At 56.9% G+C, this 13727-nt stretch overlaps 1 protein-coding gene across 1 annotated transcript; it reads right to left on the bottom strand.

Annotated features, from left to right (window-relative positions):
• Positions 1-3916: 3916 nt before the first annotated feature.
• Positions 3917-12267, bottom strand: LOC109255238 (antizyme inhibitor 2-like). Its single transcript, XM_053899167.1, has 9 exons — positions 12103-12267; positions 10907-11080; positions 10315-10487; positions 9485-9619; positions 8428-8593; positions 7939-8086; positions 6542-6642; positions 5528-5745; positions 3917-3998 (listed from the first exon to the last, which is right to left on the bottom strand). The coding sequence occupies exons 1-9, from the start codon at positions 12265-12267 to the stop codon at positions 3917-3919; spliced, it is 1362 nt and encodes a 453-aa protein (XP_053755142.1).
• Between the last annotated feature and the right edge of the window lie 1460 nt (positions 12268-13727).

The raw sequence follows: 13727 nt of genomic DNA, 5'->3' as shown, positions 1-13727 counted from the left end.
GGGGGTATTAGGGTACACATTGCTTCATACAACTTTCCTTTTTTTTAATGATGAAATATTTTGCTTTACAAAGAACTAGAGCCTATGGCAAATATTCAAACACTGGGAAATGTCAGCTAACACAGTTGGGCAGTGTTCAAGTTACATGTCGAAACTGCCACTTTAGGGACTTATTTTGCTTCCAAAATGTATTCTTTCTTGGAACACCACTCGTAGAAGTGGAAGAAGGCATACTCATACTATGCATACAAACTTATAAATATTCATTCTAAACACGCTTCCACACATTTGCAAGAGTGGCTCACCACTGGCCGCAGACAGGGTCACAAACACACACTTGTAGCTCGGCGACAGCTTATAACTCCAGTCCTCTCCTGCATGCTCCTGTCCCAGCTCCCAGAAATGTCAACGTTGACCTTTGACTCCACATTCCAGCATTTCCTGCTCTAGCTTTCGACAGGTCAGTGAGTTCCTTCAGACCAGAAACAACTCAAGTTTGAACGTTAAGCCTTGTTCGTAACAGGAGACTGATCCTAGCTCTTCCTGCCGCTGGAGGTTGGTGTCACCCAAGCCAAGAGAGGAGGAGTTTGGAGGGCAGAGTGGCCAGCTGTGTGAGTAAGGTGGGGGCTGGGAGAAGCTGTGGATTCACAGAGAGAAGGTCAACGGCACTACCCCCCTGAGAACGGTCTGCCCTGGCCGCTGTGCTTCTCCACGGATCGCCATGGGCTGGAGCGTCACTGGGCTCCACGGGGTCTGGAACCCCAAATCTTGCAGAGCCTCAGGGCCTTTGCAGTGCTGTTCCCTCCCCCTGGAGTGTCTTTCCCAACCCTCTCGGCCATCAGGTCTCTCCTCACATGTCATCTCCCAACCACCCTCTCCGGCCACTCCCTCTTAATTCCTCCACAGCACCCATTTACTTGTTTAGTATCTGCCCCCCCTCCCGAACCCCCAAAACGGCAGCCCTGCAGGAGCAATGCTGTCTCCTGGCCTATTTCCTGCTGAATCCCAGCGCCTAAAACCGCGTCTGGTACAGAGTAGGTGTTCCAGGAATGCTTACTGAATGAATGAACTGAGCGGATGGAGGCCAGAGGTACAGATGGAATTTTGAAGACACCTCTCTTGGCTTCCATTTTCTCACTTGTCAAAGCGGGGAGTGAGGGGCGCCTGGGTGGCTCAGTCGGTTAAGCGTCCGACTTCGGCTCAGGTCACGATCTCGCGGTCCGCGGGTTCGAGCCCCGCGTCGGGCTCTGGGCTGATGGCTCAGAGCCTGGAGCCTGCTTCCGATTCTGTGTCTCCCTCTCTCTCTGCCCCTCCCCCATTCATGCTCTGTCTCTGTCTCAAAAATAAATAGAAACATGAAAAAAATTGTTTAAAAAAAAAAAAAAGCGGGGAGTGAGAACTCCCACCAAACCCTTGCAACAAGGCGTTGTTGGGTCCGGGCCGTGAATCCTTAGTGGGCCAAGCATATCCTGAGCACTGTCCGTCCGGATGCAATACCACGAATAGCCAGTGGGTGGCAGCAAGTCACCACAGTTTAACTGGACAAAGCCTTGGTCCCTCCCAAGGCACGAAACACCTGAGATTTAATCCCCCAGCTGCCCAGCTTGGTTTTTTTTGTTTTTGTTTTTGTTTTTGTTTTTTCCCACCATCTGGGACACATGACTTTCTTCAACATAGCGTGCACGCCCCTGCTGCCCCGACATTGACCCTGCATGTGAATTCTAACCCCAGCTCTGCCGCTCATCGCTAGGTGCCCAGGTCCGTTCGCTTCTCCGAAGTGGGGGGGGGGGGGGGGGGGGGGGGTCATCGCGAAGGAGTCTCCAGCACATGTGTCTGTGGAAGGACAGTATGTGGGGTGGCGAGAGGGCTTGGAGGACTGCAGGGGCTTTGGGGGTAGCCAGCCATAAGTGGAGCCTGGACCGCAGAGCCCTCCGCTGTGCCCCTGCACCCAGGCAGCCGAATGTGGATGAAGACAAAACACACGGAATGCCCGGCCTCGCTCCGGGTTGCCCCCCACAAACCTCGGTGGGCAAGGCAATCGCGCCCCATGTCACTGGCCCACTCTCGCCCTCTTGTGACTTCCCCATGTCTGCCCCTCTCCTCCAAACACCTGCCCCCTCCCTCTCAGCCTGGATCTTGGATCTTGTTTTTCACGGAGAAGACAGAAACAATCAGAAGAGAACCCCACTCTCTCCCGAGGACCCTCAGGGCGCCGCTGTGTGCCCTGCCTTCTGTTAGCTGGGATGAGTCGTCCGAGCTCCCACCCAGGGCACTGGAGGCTCACCGTCCCCTCCCCCTCCCCCCCCCCCCCCCAGGTCCGGCGTTGGTAACCGTCTCCTCTCTTCTGCATCTTAGTTATTTTCCCCGCCAGCCAGCACAGCATCCTCCCGAGCCTACAAACAAGCTGTAATATCGCTCATCCTCAGCCTCCTGACGGGACCTGCCCTTCTCCCGGCCACCCTCCCATAGTCCGCAGCCCGAGTACCACACAAGTCCCTGGAAGCCGTGCCCTCGCCCACCCTCTCACCCATCCTCTCTGGACCTCACCTCCGCCACCTTCCTATTCTCTCGCACCGAAAGCCTCTGGTAAAGACCACAGGTGGCCTCCCCGTCCCCCTCCCCCCCCCCACCGCTGGGCAGTATTTGACAGGCGTTCCCTCTTTGAAATGTGCCTTGTGTGCCCAGTGCCCCCCGCCACCCACCTGTGTATGCCCTGTCCTGAGGCCTGGCCCTGGAACCAGATACTCGTGTGTGACTCCATCTGGAGGCTGGACAGACCTCTCCAACTTGACTTGTCAAAGCTGAGCTCTCGATCTGAACCCCTCCTGACCTGCTGCTCCTCCCCAGGGTCCCTGTTCCCCTACCAGCAACTCTGGCCCAGAGCCCGGGAGTCGTCCTTGACTCCTCTCCTTGCCCCGGGTACCCCAGCTGGCCCCTCAGCAAATTCTCTTGCCAGGACCTTTCCACCCTGCCCTGGACTGGCCACGATTCACTACCAAACGCCGCCGTGAGCACCCATCATTTCCCCAAGCTGGCAAGAACCTCCTCCCTTTCTCTCTGCACTCCCACCGCGCGCACCTGCTCAACCCCTCCAGGGCCTGCCCTCCAACTCGGAACAAAGTCAAAGCCCTGCCTTACCTGGAGGCCTGATCAATCAACGCTGGGCCCTCCTCTTCCTCCTCTCCCGGCACCTGCCTCACTCACTCTGCCCACTCACATTCATCCCCTTGCCTTTTTTCTTTTTTCTTTTTTGAACAGTCTCCATCCCCGGCCTGGAACTTGCAGGTTGCCATGCCCGGGACTCTTGTGACCCAGCAACCCCACGGGCCCTCGCTCGCTGCCCTTGGGTCTCCGCTCCCACGCCACCCCTCAGGCCGGCCTCCCCCGCGTCCTCCCACCTAAAATAGCACATCTTCCTTCATTCACCATCCTCTGGCTCTGCTTTATTTTTTCCTCACAGCATTTCTGGAGTTTGTGATGTATTTCTATGTCTGTGCATGCTGCCTCTTTTCCCAACGGGAAGGTTCGCTCCGTGAGCGTGGGGTCTTGTCCGTCTTTTCGTTGTGTGTTACCTGTGCCTGGAACAGCGCCAGGCACACACTCGGCCCTCAGATTTCTGCTGAGTGGATGGATAGATGGGTGGATGGATAACCACAATCACAGCATCAGAGGGCAAAACGGAAAACACACCAACGTGTCTTGCATCTGAATAAAACTTTATGTTTTCCCTAAAGCCCACTCATGTCTCTGCCTCCAGACACCTCTGAGGGGGTTGGTGTGGATGTTTCCACCCCCAATTCTCAGGCACCGGGAGATGAATTGGGGACAGGCTGTCTGAAGGCCGTCTGAGCCCTCTGGCTTTCTAGGGCGGCGTCTGGGGCCCATCCCTTTCCATGTATCTGGGGGACAATTCTCTTTAGTCCAGGGATGCTGGGAGATCCCGCTGGTGTTGGCCGAGGGGGGCTGACTCCGGCGGACGGGGAGGACCATTGCAGAGGCTGGGGATCGGAGAACGTCTCATCAGCAGAAGCTTAAAAGGGACACAAGACACAGGAGGTGGGTGGCTTTGGCCTCTGGGCCTTCACTTGCTGACGGAATGTGGCCAGTCATCCTGACCTGTCCCCACCCTCACCTCTGCCAACCTCCTCCCCTGTAACACTCATTTCCTTTTTGATCTCAGAACTCCCCCAAATGCTGTTTTTAAGGTTTTAGCGTGCCCAGAGGACACACAGTAGTATACCTTGTCCATCCAACCTTGCAGCCTGGGGGTTTCTGAGGCTGAGGCCAGGCCCGAGGCACTCACTTGGCCCATTAGCCGTGTGGCCAGATGCTATGTGGCTCCCTGAGGATGCCCAGACCATGGGGCTGGCCTGGGACCAGGGGCAGCCAGAGGCGGGGCCCTGGGCGTGAACGGACCTTGCTTGAGGATTTGCACTATATGACTTCTTCCTCTCAACAACCCTGGGTGGGGGGGATACTAATATTATCCTCTCTTCACAGATGGGGAAACCGAGGCACTGCCAGCACCATTCCTCTGTGGCGGAGCCTGGCTTCCTCCCAGGCCCGTCTGAGCACTCCAAAGTCAGTGCTCTCACCACTAGACTGGGTGCCCGTAGCTCATGCAGACCTTCCTGGAACCACACAGGGCTCACTAACTGAATGAAAGGAAGGGGGAAAGATCTCAAGGTGCCGGTCAGTGCAGGCTGCCTCCCAGCCTAGGACATAGCCTCCGGGGCCACTTGTAAAGGCGCAAGGTTCTCAGCCCCCGTCCCCAGGACCAGGGTCTGGGGGGGGGGGGTGGGGAGGGGGTCAGGGGCGGGGTGGGGGGGGAGTGGCTGCCAGAGGAGCCGGCCTAGACATCAGGTCCACTTTGGGAGATAAACAATTTTGAACCTTGAAAGTTGCCTCGTCACTTTCAGAAGCACCCAAACCTCTCGCCCACCCCTGTGGCGGCCCCCCACGCCCACCCCACGTGTCCCCGCGTGGACATACCACGGTGTCTGGAGCATCTCCACCACCACCTCCCAGCCTAAGGTGCCGACCCCAGCAGGCTCCTGTGGGAAGATTGCACCAGTAAAGGAAGGTTTTAGAGTCCGCTCTGCACCTCAGGGGGTGAGCCTTAGGGTGGGCAGAGAGGGGACCCTGGGGCAGAGGCTGTGAGGGACCCGGAAGCTGCTAGGGGAGGAAACCAGGGAGCCGTCGCAAACGGAGCAGAGTGGGGCCTTGACCACGGGACTGAGGGTCAGCTGGGGCCCTAGGGCTGCCTGATCTTGCCCTCAAAGGCGTGTGCACGTCAGAGCTGTTGGAGCCACCCAGGTGGGGAGAGGCTGTGACAGGGTCAAAGCCAAAGGCAGAGGCCAGTGTCAAAGAGCAGTCAGACCATTTGAGCTTTGCTGGGGCCAGCGGCGGGGAGTAGGGTATTTCCTGGGCCTAGGGCCCCAGAGCTTAGCCACAAGCTCGCCTCGCCAAGCTCAGACCCTGCGGAGATCCCCTCGGTGGCCTGTCCCTTCTTTCTCCTTCCAGACACCTGAGCTCGGGTTCCATGGCGTAGTAGGTGGAGGCAGGCGGGAAGCCGTTGAAGGTGGAGCTCATAGAGGACGTATAAGCGCCCATGGAGGGGAAGACAAGCCAGTCACCCACATCCAGCTCCGGCAGCTGTACCTCCTCTCGGAAGAGCTTGTCAAAGGCATCACATGTGGGACCGTACAGGGTGCAGGGGAAGAGGGGTGGGTCCGAGCAGAGCTCCTGCAGGGAGCAAAGGGCAGGGACTCAGAGAACCACCTGGTTCCCCCAGCCCGCTCCCCGGGCTGTCAGGGCATGCGCCCAGGGCCCGAGCAGGAAGGCACCAGCAAGGACCCTACTGGCCACCCATAAAGACCAGCCCCGCCTTCACGGAGTTCGTATTCTAGCAACACATTCCAACTCTGCCAGTTCACAGATGCAGGCACGGATGGGACTTGGCTTTCCCCTACAAAATGAGAGGGTTTTATTCAATAATCACTCGTGGGGATCACCTGGGGAGTTTTAACCAAGGACCGATGCCAGGGTCTCGACCCATCTGGAATTCTGATTTCAGTGGTCTAGGGCATCGCCCGGGCACTGGGGTGTTTCAAAGCTCTCCAGGTGATCTAGTGTGGATCAGAGTGTGAGACTCTCCCCTTCCTAAGCCTCCTGCACCGGCCGCACTCAAGGATTCTGGAAACACAAGTGCGTGCATGCAGGGACGTACGTGGAAACACGCATCACCAAACAGACACGCACGCGCACCGATGCAGACTCACGGACCTGCTCCCACCCACCCGCACAAGCGCAGATCAGCAGGCCCACACAAAGAAACGCACACATACGGAATCACACGTGCAGATACACGTAGGCACCCTGGTGTGTGTCCTTGTGCAAGCACGTGGAATGACCACCTGCAAACCACAGAGGGTCTGAGGTCCTTTACCTCCCCACCTGGCTGCAAGCACCCCTGCCTCTCAGGACTGGGGGCCGGACTTAGGGGCCTTAGAGTCCAGGAGTGCCAAAGCCACACCCTTACCTTCACCACAATGGGCATCCTGGGGACAGGCTCCCTGAGGCAGAGGCGGAAGATGCCGTAGTGGCCATCGTTCAGATAGTACAGCAGTTTCCGGCGGCCTCCTGGGAGTGGGAAGAGGGCAGGACGGTGATGTGCTTGGCCAGTCTCCCCGCTGACCCTCAACCCCTGAGCGCAGCGCCCTTGGGAGGGGCCCAGACCCGCTGCCCCGTGCTGGTAACACCTGTTCTCTGTCTCAGGGGTCTTCTGGAGCCCAAGCAGGGTGGGGGCCTGTCTTCTGGGCTCCCGCCGCCCCCTCTGCCCAGCCAGCTCACCCACCTCCCCCATTCCGTCCCTCGACAACCACACCAGAGGCTCTCCCCCTGACTTCTGCTTGCTCCTCCTGCCCCACGCACCCTGGTCCTTCCCCCGTGGCCCTGCGAGCCATGCCCGGTCTCCTATTTCTAGGGAACCGTGACTAAAGACTTTCTTCCTCCGGGACAGTTATCTCCATGCCTGCGTGTCTTCTGTTACCTGATGAAAACAAACCTCAGATACGCTTGAAAACAGTGTCTGAGTCTGACAGTCACAGACTGGAGCCCGACTCTCACCTCCCTCCGCCTAAATACTCTGCCTCCGTTGATGTTGCTGAAGCAAGCACGGGTAGTGGCTTTCTCGTAGCCCCATCACACTCCTGGTGCGTATTGAGCTGGGGTCACCCGGGCCCGCCAGATCTGTCAGCCATGACCCACTACTGAGCCAGTTTCTTCACAGCCACTTAGTCTGGCCGCAGAGTATTGCTTCCTTGAATCTAAACTCGGGATTGTATACTGACCTCTGTTTTTTTTTTTTTTTAATTTGTAATTTATTTATTTATTTTGAGATAGCAGGTGGGGGAGGGCCAGAGAGAGAGAGAGAGAGAGAGAGAATCCCAAGCAGGCTCCGCCCTGTCAGCGCAGAGCCTGCTTGGGACTCTCTCTTCCCCTCTCTTTCTGCCCTCCCCCCACTTGCTCTCCCTCCCTCTCTCTCTCTCTCTCTCAGAAATAAATAAATAAACGAGAATTTGTCTTTACTCGGTATGTTTTTCATTGCAGGAGTCTGCACCTGCTAGAAGGCTCTTGCTCGAAGAATTTCAGAGGCACAACAGCACAGGGGTGTCTGTGACCTCACGAGCTGTAGCCCGTGACTTTGCCTCCGTAAACACAATACGCATTCACTGACCGCTCAGGAAGAGTAGAGGCTTCGCCTTGGTTCTCTACCTCCCAGTCTATTTGAGAACAGCACGATAGTGATGTTAACAGGTTCATTTCTACTCCCATTAGGCACCAGGGGTGCAGCCCAGACCCCCTGTCCGTCCTCTCCCCCCCAGGGCCTGGGAACATCTGGACAGTGCCCTCCCCACCCAGTGCTGGCCCACACACCAGACTCCAGCACAGCCTTCTTGGCAATGATGTTGACGGCAGCCATGCAGACAGATGCCGCATAGAAGCGTCCAGGCTCCGCGATGATCTCAACACCACTCCCCTCGGGGAAGTCCTGGGCCAGGGCGGCATTGATCACTCTCGCCATCTACAGGGACAGAGAGACCCTAATGTGACCAGTCCCTATGTGGGGGCTTTACCTGCATCATCCCCCTCCATTCCCATAACAGCACTGTGGAAAGTGTTATCGTCCCCACTTGACCAGCAAGGAAACAGAAACGGAGGCCCAGAGAGGGGAAGGGACTTGTCCAAGGACACACAGCAAGTCTAGCGCTCTGAGATGTCTGAATTTGGAACCACGGCAATCAAGACAAACCCCAGCCACATGCATGCACGTGACTCAGTTCCAAGAAATCGCCCTACACACAAACACACTCACCCACTGTCCCCTGGACCCAGCCCAGGTTCCCTCTCGTCCTCCTCTCTGACCTCCTCAAACTGAGGCTCACAGCCTTCCCCTCCGGGGAAGCCCCCTCCGATGTCCAGGAGGCTCATGTCATGCCCGAACGCTCGGCCCATCTCAAATACACGCCGGCAGTCAGCGATGGCCTGCCTGAAGTTGTGCGGTGTTTGGCACTTCGAGCCCACGTGGAAGCTGGACACGTGTCAAATGACACGTGGGGAACCACACATGGAAACACAAGGGTCAGTAAGAAGAGGGACGTTCAGAAACACCAACGGGGGTAAGATGTGGAGACCGGCACGCATCTACACACAGTAAGACACGTGTGACTACACCGGCCCACAGAAACGTGCAACCTGGGACATACACGTGCATGTCCCCAGGGACACATGCATTGCACGCGACAGGCCCGGAGTCGGGGAGCTCGAGGTTGTGCGGCAGTCACTTCTCTCAGCTGCCGCCTCCCAGCGCCCCCGCTGCGGGGCTCCCCTTCTATGAACAGAACCCCAAATCGCAGGGCGGGCTGGGGGACCAATCAGGGCCAGGTAGGGTGAGGCGAGCGAGGCCCTCTCCTCAGGTGCAAAATTTAAGGCAGTGCCTGAACACTAAGCCATCAAGATAAATAACATTGAATGCGATCTTTTTTTCAAATTCTCTTCAATTTTTTTTAACGGTCATTCATTTTTGAGAGAGAGACGCAGACAGAGCGTGAGCAGGGGAGGGGCAGAGAGAGAGGGAGACACAGAAATCGAAGCAGGCTCCAGGCTCTGAGCCGTCAGCACAGCGCCCCGCGCGGGGCTCGAACTCCGGACCTGTGAGATCATGACCCGAGCCAAGGTTGGACACTTGACCGACTGATCAAAGCAAGATTGATGCAAACACATGCACAACGAATGAAATACAGAAGTTTTAAGTTTAAATTTTGATACTTTCCTCATCGTGGATTTTTTGCATTAATTTTGATGTTTAAAAAAAATATATTGTATTAAAGGTGTTTTGACGCCCCCTTAAATTTTGCACCCAAGGCAAGTGCCTTGGAGATTTAGAGTGTGCTTCCCAGGCAGGGAAAACCAGTGCTCTCACCTGGTTCCGACCACAGCCAAGCCCAGGTCCCTGGCAGACTTGAGCAGACGTTCACATGCTTCCAGGCTTGCCCCGAACTTGGCGCTCAGGGGAAAGATGCTCTGGCTGTCCTCGGTCAACAGCCGGAGGACCAGCCTGGGAGAGGGTTGTGAGAGATGCCAAGGGTTCTTACACACACGAGTCCCGAGGCCTGGATGGTTTATCATCCCGCCCCCGCCCCCCAATCTCTCTCCACGTTCCCACCCGCCCCTGCCTAGTTCCTCTGGACTGTCCAGCCACAAAATGCCAAGGAGCTAAAACACTCACCACTTACAGACTTTTGCTCAGGTAAGAAGAAGCAGGAAAGCAATAAAATTATAAATACACCTTCTGTGGGTCTCCATGCTACAGGATCAGAGACGTTAGATAACTTTCCCAAGACCACACGGCATGTGCAAATGAAGCTGAGACGTGAGCCCAGGTCTCCCTGACTCTGATGTGAGTGCTTTTTTCATTAAGGTCCTAATGCCTAATGCCTAAAGACCTCCTAATGCCAGGCTTTGCCCAGTGTCTACGCAGACATAAGCAGTGCTTTTTTTTTTTTTTTTTTTTTTTTTTTTTGTGGCACCAGTGTGCACCAGGGAAGGCATTGGGCCCACTGACTCAAATTCTTAGACTTTGCTGCTTGAGTCTCTCTCCCAAGTCACCCCATGGGACCACCTTCATCTGGTTGCGGAGGAGGCCCAACTCCCCTGGCAGGGGCCCCAGGCCAGCTGGTCCTTGCTCCGCCTGTCTCCGCCTGCTTGCACCGCCCTCCCCCCCCCCCCCCCCCCCCCCCCCGCTGGTCTCACCTGGCCCCAGGGTAGTGCTGGGCCACCTTGGTCAGCTCCTCCTCGCTGTCGAAGGTCAGGAGCTGCACCCCGTGGCGGGCAGCATACCGGATGTGGGAGACAGGCTTGCAGGGGTTGGCGTAGATGATGTGTGAGGGGGCCACGCCCAGGCCCAGCACTTGATCCAGCTCCACCTGGCAAGGGTGACTGAGCCAGGAGCTGGCTCGCCGCCCCTCCCCCCGCAAGGGGCTGCCCTTGACTGAACCCGTCCTCTGCACCCGGCACCGCGCTGGGCACATATGTGCTATTGAGGCTCCTAGACGACTCCGAGCAAAGCGCACTTGGTCCCAGTTTAAAGAGGAAGAACCTGGGGTTCAGGTGACATGGTTGTGCCCGTGAACCCACAGCCTGTGGTCCCTCCACTCACTGGTTGCCTGCCGGGTCGCATGGCCCAGTGGAAGGCCGACCACCCGTGGTTCATTCATTGATTCCCTCAAAGACAGGTGTCAGCCAGGGTTCTAGGTGCCACAGTCCCCAGCCCCAGCTCCCTAGCGGCTGGCCTTTCCCCCAGGAAGTGTCAGGCCTGTGACGGCAGCAGGGGACACAGGCTTACCTGGCTGGCGCAGTCGAAGCCGGTGCCCAGGGTGTCCAGAACACGCAGCACCCACACACTGCTGTTGCACTTTACTGCGTAGAAGGGCAAGACCCGCGGCAGGGCCTGGCAGAAGGCCCGGTGACGGCTGGCCAGCACACCCAGGTCGGCTACCATGAAGGGGTCTCGGTGGTCCTGGCAGGGCAGGGAAGGAGGGCAGGGAGGCTGGGTAGCGGGCACTCACTTCACTTTCACGACGACTCTACGTGGTAAGTACTATGTGGCGCCACCATTTTAGAGAGGGGGAAACGGGCTCGGAAACACAAAGTCACTGGTTCAAGGTCATGCAGCAAGTACAAACAGGATTTGACCCCAGGTCTTTTTTTTTTTTTTAAGTTTATTTATTTATTTTGAGAGAGACAGAGAGAGAGAATGAGTGGGGGAGGAACAGAGAGAGAGGGAGAGAGAATCCCAATCAGGCTCCGCACTGTCGGCGCAGAGCCCGACACAGGGCTCGATCTCATGAACCGAGAGATCTTGACCTGAGCCGAAGCTAAGAGTTGGACGCTTCACCGACCGAACCACCCAGGCGACCCCTGACTCCAGATCTTCTAACTCTTTAAACAGGGAGACAAGGGGCTCCTGGGTGGCTCAGTCAGTGAAGTGTCCGACTTCGGCTCAGGTCATGGTCTCACGGTCCGTGAGTTCGAGCCCCGCGTCGGGCTCTGTGCTGACGGCTCAGAGCCTGGAGCCTGCTTCCGATTCTGAGTCTCTGTCTCTCTGCCTGCCCCTCCCCTGCTCATGTTCTGTCTCTCTCTCTCTCTCTCTCTCCCCCAAAAATAAATAAACATTAAAAAAAAATTAAACGGGAGACATGAGGGCAATAGTCTTTGTAGATCAAAGTGAGGACGAAACGGCTCCAACCCTCAATTAAGGAGCCTGGCCCTGGATAAAATTCCACGTGATGATGGGAGGTGCAAGAAGGGCACAGAGAAAACTATTTCCTGACTGACCCCCAGCAGAGCTGAGGCTTGGAGTAAGTCCTAGTAAACTGACCTATAAAACCACGAAATCGAAAGTCTTATTTCTTGTCCACCACAGTAGGGACTGAGACTCCCCTTCTCTGCTCCTCACTCTCTTCCACCCCTCCCTCCCCCTCTCTCCCCCTCCTTCCCCTTCCCTCCCTGTCCCTCCCTCTCCCTCCTTCTCCCTCCTACTGAATCTGATAGCTCCTGGATCTTCTTCAGGGCCACCTGCCAGGCAGATTCCCCAGGCTCCAGTGCGATGAGCTCCTTTGGCCACACGCTTCCAGGGGGTCCTTGACTCTCCTTCGGGTTCCCAAGGGGGGTGCTGGTGCCCGACCCTTCAACAGATCCCTCCATCAGGCACAGTTCCGGAGTCCTGGAAAGATTTTGCTCTAAGAACCTGGCCTCCTTCCTTCTCCCAGCTCCCTGCAAGTCCCAGGGGCCAGTGTTCCCAAGCCAGCCAGTCCTCGGCCCTCCTTTTTTCCACAAAGACCCCCATGGCGCCCTGGTAAATTTTCCCATCTGTAGCACAGGCCACTGGCCTGGGCTTTTCAGAGACAAAGGAAGCCCAAGCAAGAGGCACACACCATGTGTATGGAATAGAGGGCTGGCGTCCTCTCCCGGGCTCCTTCACACACATGTCCCCATTCACAGGTGAGAAAACAGAGGCACAGGAAAGATAAGCGAGGAGTTCAAGATCTTCAGATTATGAGACTCAGAGCTGGGGCCCAAGAGATGATCTCATCCAACAACCCCATTGTACACACAGGGACAAGAGGCTCAGAGAAAGGAGGAGACTCACGCACGGTCACCAAGAAGTTGGTGGCCGAGCTAGGACTGGCACCTTAACTCCCTAGAGCTGCCACTGGATCTGCTGTTGGCCACACATCCCTGAGACTGAAGTGAGGGCAGCCTGCAGCCAGAGTCCTGACTCAGCACTTAGGGCCACACCCACAGTCCCCACTCCACACCCGGACTCACCTGGTTTCCATCTCAACCTGCGTCCTCAGGCACAGCCCAGGGCACTGGGATCTATGGTGTCCTGAGCTTCTGGTAAATCCCTGAAGGAACATCAGAGCTCAGCCCGGAGCTCAGGGGCTGTCCCTCCACACCTCAGCCTCCCTGCCTGCTCAGCCTAAGCCTCCCAAGCCCAGAGAATGAGCCCTCCTAGGTCACCCGCATGGCAGACACATGGCGAGAAGTCAGATTCCTGTTAGAAATGACCATCAGCAAGGATCGGGGTTGAGAGGCCCTGGAAACCCTGTCACCCACCTTCCCTCCTTCACGGATGGAGAATCCTGGGGTCCAAAGTCTCCAGATGACTCGGCAAACCTGGAGGTGAAGCAGGGACACAATCAGGACCTCAGGCTTCAGTTATGAGTCAGTTCCACTGCCTCAGAGCACGGGCTCATCTCTCCTCAGACTGTGTCTCTGCTCTCTGCCAGAGATTTAAATGCTTCACTGGAAGGTTCTCTGTCTACGTCACCCTCGCTTGGTGTCCAGGCACATCCCATCCCCACCCTCTCCCTACCCTCCCTGTGTGGTCTTCCCAGGTCTCGCCAGGCACCTGCTGACCCACCTGCTGACACCGTTTTGCAGCTGCCCCACCTCTGGGGTGTCAGCTGTGGCCTCCTGTGGGCTTACACCCACCTCAGTGCTGTGACCCAGAGCCTTCTCTTCCTGTTTCAAGAAGGAGGGCCAGCAGGGAGTCTGCTGCTGCTGCTTCTTGGCCAGCCCTGCCCCACATTCTTCTTGCTTGAGGCCTCCCCGCCTTTCCCTCTCCCATCAAGAGTCAATGCCCCCACCCCCGTCCCATC

The sequence above is a fragment of the Panthera pardus genome, unplaced genomic scaffold, assembly GCF_024362965.1.
Source record: "Panthera pardus isolate Hobbes unplaced genomic scaffold, ASM2436296v1 HiC_scaffold_11, whole genome shotgun sequence".
Lineage (NCBI taxonomy): Eukaryota > Metazoa > Chordata > Mammalia > Carnivora > Felidae > Panthera > Panthera pardus.
This window is presented reverse-complemented; position numbering and strand designations above follow the sequence as displayed.

What these genes read in the sequence shown, in the direction of transcription:
- LOC109255238 (XM_053899167.1), bottom strand. Translation starts at nt 12,267, where the DNA reads ATGGAGGGATCTGTTGAAGGGTCGGGCACCAGCACCCCCCTTGGGAAC. An exon ending in GCTTCGACTGCGCCAGCCAG is followed by an intron (nt 10,488 to 10,906) that starts GTAAGCCTGTGT and finishes CACCCTTGCCAG; the next exon opens with GTGGAGCTGGATCAAGTGCT. An exon ending in GGATGCCCATTGTGGTGAAG is followed by an intron (nt 5,746 to 6,541) that starts GTAAGGGTGTGG and finishes TGCTCCCTGCAG; the next exon opens with GAGCTCTGCTCGGACCCACC.